Source organism: Procambarus clarkii, chromosome 30, assembly GCF_040958095.1.
Source record: "Procambarus clarkii isolate CNS0578487 chromosome 30, FALCON_Pclarkii_2.0, whole genome shotgun sequence".
Taxonomy (NCBI): domain Eukaryota; kingdom Metazoa; phylum Arthropoda; class Malacostraca; order Decapoda; family Cambaridae; genus Procambarus; species Procambarus clarkii.
In genome coordinates, this window is record NC_091179.1 from 13,807,416 (window position 1) to 13,816,087 (window position 8,672).

An 8,672-nucleotide genomic window follows, 5' to 3' on the forward strand; every position below is an offset into this window, starting at 1 on the left:
CGCGTCGTAAATCTTTGTACCTTTCCTAGTTTTGTCAACTCGTTCTCAAATGAAGGTTTGATACCTGGGCTGCATATTCAAGGAGGGTTTCACACACTTAGGGCTCGGAAGACCCTCAGTTCTCCAGTCCCCTGAAGACAACATGGATGTATAGCACCTGCTGCTGTAAGTTATTATGCTCATGTGTGCTTCTGGCATTAGCTTTGTGAGGGGTGAGCTTTGAGCTTTGTGAGTGAGCTTTGTTATGTCTACTCTCAGGACTCTTTCTCCCCTTCATTCTACATGCTGCTACACAGGTCTTCTCACTCCTCTTCCATCATCTCCTCATGATCTTCTTGAGGTTATCTTGAGATGATTTCGGGGCTTTAGTGTCCCCGCGGCCCGGTCCTCGACCAGGCCTCCACCCCCAGGAAGCAGCCTGAGACAGCTGGCTAACACCCAGGTGCCTATTTTACTGCTAGGTAACAGGGGCATAGGGTGAAAGAAACTCTGCCCATTGTTTCTCGCCGGCGCCTGGGATCGAACCCAGGACCACAGGATCACAAATCTAGTGTGCTGTCCGCTCGGCCGACCGGCTCCCTCCCTTCACCTTGGATTCATTTTTGCAGCCATTTTTCACACCACTTCTGGAGTATCCTTAGATTAGTTTGTAAGATCTTAAAATCCCTCTCCTGGGCTGGACGGTAGAGCGACGGTTTCGCTTCTTGCAGGTCGGCGTTCAATCCCCGACCGTCTAAGTGGTTGGGGCACCATTTCTTTCCCCCGTCCCATCCCAAATCCTTATCCTGACCCATTCCCAGTGCTATATAGTCGTAATGGCTTAACGCTTTCCCTCTGATAATTTCCTTCCCTTCCCTTCTCTCCGCCCAGACTCTTCTCATTAGAAAGAAAACACTGATATAAAGGAGCCAATTCCCTCGGCCAGGTCGTTGATATACACTAGAAACGGGATGGGCCCAGCAGCGACCCCTTGTGGTACGCTGCTAGATACCTCTCTCCACTCTGATGAGGATCTGCTCTCATCTCTGCTCTCAGTGTAACTCTTTTGCTTCCTTTCCGAGAGAACGCTTCCATGGGGAAGGAAGGGATATGGAACGGGAGAGGAAGATGGGTTGGGGAAGTAGATGAAATGATAGGGGAGTGGGAGGACTGATCAAAGAGGTATAATGGTGGGAACATAAAAGAGGTTTCTCGTAGACAAACGAAAAAAAAGAGTACAAGAAAGAATCAAAAAGTGTAACATGTAAACAACTGATAAGGAAAATAACGGACGATAAGCCAAAACGAAAAGGGATATAACCTATAAGTAGGTTACACCTATGGCATCTTGATTTTTTTTGTTTAGCAAGATTGACCTCAGACCGTGGCTGTCTGAGGTAAGTAAGATGTATTCAACAACTTATGAGACAAAACCCACGACATCTTAAATTCATGCCCTCCTTTAAACATTTATGTCAACAAATACTAATTTTAGCAGGCATAGACCTCCAAGCAAACAGGCATAGACCTCCAAGCAAACAGGCATAGACCTCCAAGCAAACAGGCATGGACCTCCAAGCATACAGGCATAGACCTCCAAGCAAACAGGCATGGACCTCCAAGCAAACAGGCATGGACCTCCAAGCAAACAGGCATGGACCTCCAAGCAAACAGGCATGGACCTCCAAGCAAACAGGCATGGACCTCCAAGCAAACAGGCATGGACCTCCAAGCAAACAGGCATGGACCTCCAAGCAAACAGGCATGGACCTCCAAGCAAACAGGCATGGACCTCCAAGCAAACAGGCATGGACCTCCAAGCAAACAGGCATGGACCTCCAAGCAAGCAGGCATGGACCTCCAAGCAACAGGCATGGACCTCCAATCAAGCAAGCAGGCATGGACCTCCAAGCAAACAGGCATGGACCTCCAAGCAAGCAGGCATGGACCTCCAAGCAAACAGGCATGGACCTCCAAGCAAGCAAGCATGGACCTCCAAGCAAGTCCCTTACTTGGAACTCTCCTGCTTAAGAGCAGGAGAGCCTCTCCTGCTCTCAAGATCCACACAAACCTCCCAACATAAGTAAATAAGTGGTAATTCTCGAACAAGAAGTTTTTAGTGGAGAAAGAAAGTGGATATCTTAAAAGACATTCTATCATTCACCAATAAGTCAACACCTCCGACTCCTACCCGTGTTATATAGTGACCTTGTTCAAAGGGTTCTTTAGCATTATCAATGAGCCTGAGAGCGATGTTATGCAGAACATACATTGACAGTTTATAGCGGAATTATATTAAAACATTTGAATCACCTACTTTGACGATATCCAGTTCCATCTTCTCACAGAGAAGAGCCCATGAAACCTTAGAATGAGATCCCAGTCTCATTGTCTCAGCGCCGAGGCTGACCCACTGCGTTGTCTGTCAATGAGTAGTCAAGACTAGCGATATAGGTGTCTCATTCGACCTATTCTTGTCTCATTCGACCAATTCTAGACTAGTGATATAGGTGTCTCATTCGACCTATTCTAGACTAGTGATATATGTGTGTCATTCGACCTATTCTTGTCTCATTCGACCTATTCTAGACTAGTGATATAGGTGTCTCATTCGACCTATTCTTGTCTCATTCGACCTACTCTGTCTCCTGCTTTCACTGACTCCTGCTTTCACTGTCTCCTGCTTTCACTGTCCCTTGCTTTCACTGTCTCCTGCTTTCACTGTCTCCTCCCACCCCCATTGTTCCGCAGCTGAGACTCTACAGCACAGCACAGCACAGCACAGCACAGCAGAGCACAGCACAGCAAGCCAGCACCATCTCTCACAACAGCCAGAGGCCAGCCACTAACTAGTCGTAAGCCCGGCTCATCCCTGACCTAACCTTCATCCTCCACCTTTAACGAGGCTTTCAGAATTTTGTGCCAACTACCTCACCCAAAGTTCAACGGACTGCGCCATAACACCCCCGATTTCACTTAAGGAAGGGTGGTAATTGCACTTTACACCACAGGTTTTGCTACAAGAATAAGTGCCTCCTCCTCCTACCCTTTAGACCACTTACACCCACACATTGTTGTACAATGTGTTACATTGTACAACAATGTACAATGTAACATTTACAATGAGATAAATAGAGAAGGTATTTGGCACCAGATCACCACGTCTGACGTTCCCATGGCAACATCCAGCCTCCTTACATGGGGGTCCTGTGGTGCAGCGGCCTACGTCCTGGGCTCACAACCGCCGAATCCGGATTCGATCCTCGGCTGGGGACAAAGCCACAGTTCGACAAGTTTCCTTTTACCTCATGCCTCTGGTTAACTTAGCAGTAACTAGGTACCCCCCGGGAATTAGGCAACATGGGGGTTGTATCCTAGGAACGGTCAGTAGCTGGCCTGGATACGAACCCTGCACTATGGGAACCCATGAGGTGAACCAGATACATGGTTTACCACTGTCTACACCTCTTGTCTCGAAGATGCATGTGCTGTGGATACTTTGATATAAACAGCAATACGCTAACGACAGTGCACAGTCTACACAGCACCGCTCCTGTGCCAGGTAAGTCCACTACAAGGGTCACCATAGCCCGTGCTACTTGCCCCGCTCCTGTGCCAAGGTAAGTTACGGGCTCACCATAGCCCGTGCTACTTGCCCCGCTCCTATGCCAAGGTAAGTTACGGGCTCACCATAGCCCGTGCTGCTTGGAACTTGTTCCGAGTAGCTGAATCTATAACAATAACATAGATAATGATAATAAAAGCGGTATAAGCAATAAGGAAAGAGCCACGCCTTAGAGCCGGGCCTTAGAGCCGGGCCTTAGAGCCGGGCCTTAGAGCCACGCCTTAGAGCCGGGTCTTAGAACCACGCCTTAGAGCCAGGTTCTTGCCAACACAGCTACAGCCTCGCGCGTCCTGAACACACTAGCGCCTGAGGCGGTAATTAAATAGTGTGGCGGCGGCCAAGTGACCCTCTGGGGGTCACAAAGTACCTCATCTTGTGGTAATTAAGTGCTTGTATTGTCCAAGACGAGTGGGAAGAAAAGCAAAGAGGAGGACAAGCAGTAGAATGAGGAGAAGAAGCAGGAACAAGAGGAGGGAGGGAAGGTGGGTAGACGCGGAGGACGAAGTAGAGAATATGGTGGAGAAGAGGAGGAGACGTAAGAGGAGACGCAGGAAGCGGAGAACGAATGAAGAATAGGAGAATAATAAATTAGAAGTGTTCTTAGCCAAATGTTCTTTCACGTGTTTGCAAATGTTCTTTCACGTGTTTGGAATCTCTTGAGTTCTCCATCGTCTGGTTCAATGACTCTCGACTCAGTGTTAACTCGTTTTGTCCCCTCCCATGCTAAACACCTGTGTCTTTGTGTCCCCTCCCATGCTAAACACCTGTGTCTTTGTGTCCCCTCCCATGCTAAACACCTGTGTCTTTGTGTCCCCTCCCATGTTAAACACCTGTGTCTTCGTGTCCCCTCCCATGCTAAACACCTGTGTCTTCGTGTCCCCTCCCATGCTAAACAACTGTGTCTTCGTGTCCCCTCCCATGCTAAACAACTGTGTCTTCGTGTCCCGTCCCATGCTAAACACCCGTTTCTTCGTGTCCCGTCCCATGCTAAACACCCGAGTCTTCGTGTCCCCTCCCATGCTAAACACCCGTGTCTTCGTGTCCCCTCCCATGCTAAACACCTGAGTCTTCGTGTCCCCTCCCATGCTAAACACCTGAGTCTTCGTGTTATATCCCATGTTTGTGTATTAATCAGGTTCAGATCTATTGCTGGATAGTTATATATTTCACTTCCTACATAATCTTCCCAATTGCAGTAGGGTGCAAATACAGTAGGGTGATCTGGGGGGGGGGGGGGACAAATAGGTAGAGAAGGTAGGGTGGAAAACCTGGGGAAAGGTGATAGGTAGAACACCGGGGTACAAATGAAAAACTAGGACCATCGGGAGACATGGAAGGGGGTGTGGAGGAGACGGGAAAGGAAGGGAGAGAGAGCATGGGATGGAGGAGGAATGTCAATGAGAGGCTCAGTTGTGTGAGGAAGAGTTAGATAAGTGTGGGAGAGGGAGGAGTCTGGACTATGTTGTAGTGATGTAATACTGTGTGTGTAAGGTGGATGTGTTTGGTAGGTGCCGGCTAGGTAAGGTGGATGTGTTTGGTAGGTGCCGGCTAGGTAAGGTGGATGTGTTTGGTAGGTGCTGGCTAGGTAAGGTGGATGTGTTTGGTAGGTGCTGGCTAGGTAAGGTGGATGTGTTTGGTAGGTGCTGGCTAGGTAAGGTGGATGTGGATGGTAGGTGCTGGCTAGGTAAGGGTGAGAGGTGGGGGACGGAGGTCTACAAATAGTTGGAAGAAGAGGTGAGATTCGTGGGGCTTAAGAGATAAGGACAGTACAAAAATATTAAGAAAGGGACACGATGAGTTACGGGCTTCACTTGGGAAGGTAGAATGATGACAAAGGGAAAAAGAAGAGGTAGAAAGAGGTAAGAAGATTGAATTATCCTCCTGAATTATTTAAGAGGAGCTAGAGAGGGAACCCTGTGCATTTACAGGAGAGATGTGAGCTGAAGTGACAGGATAGAAGGAAGAAGAACTGAATAGATAGAATAGATAGAACTGAAGAAATGAAGGTGAAATACTGGGAAATCCAAGGAGCAAAATAGGAAGAGGTTGTGATAACGAGGAGAGCCTAGATCAAGCGATCCCTGAGGTGGATTGTTTAACGTCTGGAGGAAGGGAAATGGCTGGGCAGAGGATACTGAATATGGCAGTCTGGGGCCAGATTCACGAAAGCACTTACGCAAGCACTTACGAACGTGTACATCTTTCCTCAATCTTTGACGGCTTTGGTTACATTTAATAAACAGTTTACAAGCATGAAAACTTGCCAATCAACTGTTGTTATTGTTATAAACAGCCTCCTGGTGCTTCGGAGCTCATTAACTGTTTAATAATTGTAAACAAAGCCGCTAAAGATTGAGAAAAGATGTACAGGTTCGTAAGTGCTTGCGTGAATCTATCCCCTGGGCACCACTACACTTGGGCTGTCAGGAGGAAATTTGGCTGGTGTTCAACAATAGGTTGTTGGAAGAGAAGCCATATTCATAGGTCCATGAGGAGTGATGTGGTCTGATGTGGGTTCCGAGCCACAGTAAAGGAGCCACACCATCCTCCATAATCACTGTGTGTGTGTATGTGTACTCACCTCGCCGTGCTTGTCGGGGTTGAGCTTCAGCTCTTGGAGCTCGTCTTTCAACCCTCAGTGGACTGGTGTACAGGTTCCCGAACACTTTGGTTTCTGTTACACCAGAATCAGAATTACCCTAATTAGTAACTAGGATTTATACATCGTCAGAGTTGTGCCTGGACAGGACAGATATACAGCCATAATATACATTTTGAGACATACATTGAGTAACATTTAGCTCAAAATTAGCAAAAAAAAAACGCATACACACACACCCCTCCAAGCTGGCGGCTGATGTTACTTGAGAACTAATAGATAAACTGAGATAAATTGCTGACAGGCAATCCGAATCCAGTGGAAGACGGATATTACAGCAACTGTGTTCAAAGTCTGTCCCAGGCCAAACCCTAACTCTACTGAACAGTTCAGAACAGAGAACATTATGGGCAATGTTCGTGAAAATGTCCCCCTCCCCACGCCAAGTATCCCTACGCTGCTTCCCACTGCTCGAATAACCTCGTGGATCAGCTACCTCTTAGTGCATACTACTGCTAACGTCATACGTTGTCTTAAGCTCTATGTTCCTGTCAATATATGTCTCGAAATTTGAATGTTGTGTATTTGAATTTATTACTTCAGAGAAGGCAATGAGGAGTATTCGGAGAAAACATTATTATGGGTCTCTGAACTATTCAGAATATTTTCTTGAGTCAGCCATGTTTTATATTTAAGTGAAAGAGAGTTGTTGGATTATATATTATATGACATTATAAAAACACGCATTCACACATACACACAATATATATATATATATATATATATATATATATATACACAGTATATAAATGTTTACGTTTATATGGGGAAACTGAATCAATAATAACAAAATGCTATTAATACACATTTTGATAAAACTCTTGAAAAACATATTAATATAGGAATCACTTATTTTCTCATAGCTTATCCCTCCCCACTCCATCCATATAAATGTGAAAAATGAACGTTCCAACGTTCCTCTTACACACTTATACTGAACTTTTTACTAAATTCACCTAAGCATCCTTAAATTCAGAGGGGAAGGGAGAATACAAATGATATATATACACAAATATATAATTCACACAGAAAGATGTTCAGAGAGAAGAAATGTTACCCATATCAATAATACAGCTTCAAGGGGTCCTACATTCTCATGGGTCGACAATATAGTCAAATGCATCAAATGAGGGTTCAAGTTTGGTCTTAATAAAGGCCAGACGTGTGTATGAGCGGGGTGTTGATAATTGCATCGTGTGTGATGTAAAGTACTTCTGCTATATCTAATCTCTAATTGCTGTTTTATCTGTTGATTATTTCTGCTTGGCTGATCAGAAACTCTCTGGCGAAGGTCTGGTTCTGTGTATAGGTTTTGTGATCATTAATGTAGTCTTGTTGTTTCTTGAGATGATTTCGGGGCTTTTTAGTGTCCCTGCGGCCCGGTCCTCGACCAGGCCTCCACCCACAGGAAGCAGCCCGGGGCAGCTGACTAACACCCAGGTACCTACACTGTATATATATGTACAGCTGAAGTTGAGATTAGGGTCTGACCTTATCGCTTCCTTTCAGAGTGTAATTAATTTCTTTACGTGTGTGTGTGTGTGTGTGTGTGTGTGTGTGTGTGTGTGTGTGTGTGTGTGTTTGTGTGTGTGTGTGTGTGTGTGTGTGTGTGTGTGTGTGTGTGTGTGTGTGTGTGTTTACTAGTTGTGTTTACTAGTTGTATTTTTGCGGGGGTTGAGCTTTGCTCTTTCGGCCCGCCTCTCAACTGTCAATCAACTGTTTACTAACTAACTACTTTTTTTTTTTTTTTTAATTTCCCACCCCACACACACACACACCCCAGGAAGCAGCCCGTGACAGCTGACTAACTCCCAGGTACCTATTTACTGCTATGTAACAGGGGCACTTAGGGTGAAAGAAACTTTGCCCATTTGTTTCTGCCTCGTGCGGGAATCGAACCCGCGCCACAGAATTACGAGTCCTGCGCGCTATCCACCAGGCTACGAGGCCCCCCAACTGTTGTGTGTGTGTGTGTGTGTGTGTGGTGCCATCTGGTGGCACCAGATGGCACCAGATGACACCTCTCACGACGTCACCCACTTCTCACCAGCATATATACTTACCACACATATATATGATTACACTTCTACACACCTTACATATGTTGTAATGTTTAGAGTGTCCCCCCAAAAAACATCAACATTACATCAAATTACTGGATGTGGTGGTGGTCCCCGGCGCTGCCCGGGTCGACGCCAGAAAGTTAAAAACAACATGGCGGCCGACCTCTCATCCCAGCGGCGTCAGACCCTGTTCCCACTCTCTCTCCTGCTCTGGGACCAGATTCACGAAACAGTTACGCAAGTACTTACGAACGTGTACATCTTTCCTCAATCTTTGACGGCTTTGGTTACATTTATTAAACAGTTTACAAGCATGAAAACTTGCCAATCAACTGTTGTTATTGTT

At 46.1% G+C, this 8,672-nt stretch overlaps 1 protein-coding gene across 24 annotated transcripts in view; it reads right to left on the reverse strand.

Annotated features, from left to right (window-relative positions):
* Window positions 1-8,672, reverse strand: part of LOC123765573 (serine/arginine repetitive matrix protein 1) — a 779,721-nt gene that overhangs the window by 307,136 nt on the left and 463,913 nt on the right. For 18 of the 24 annotated variants that reach the window (XM_069333893.1, XM_069333897.1, XM_069333909.1 and 15 more), the window contains one exon: window positions 6,186-6,278. The exons of the other annotated variants lie outside the window; for them this stretch is intronic. In XM_069333893.1, coding sequence (XP_069189994.1) covers window positions 6,186-6,278 — 93 coding nt within the window. The remainder of the gene's footprint in view (window positions 1-6,185; window positions 6,279-8,672) is intronic. 24 annotated transcript variants of the gene reach the window in all.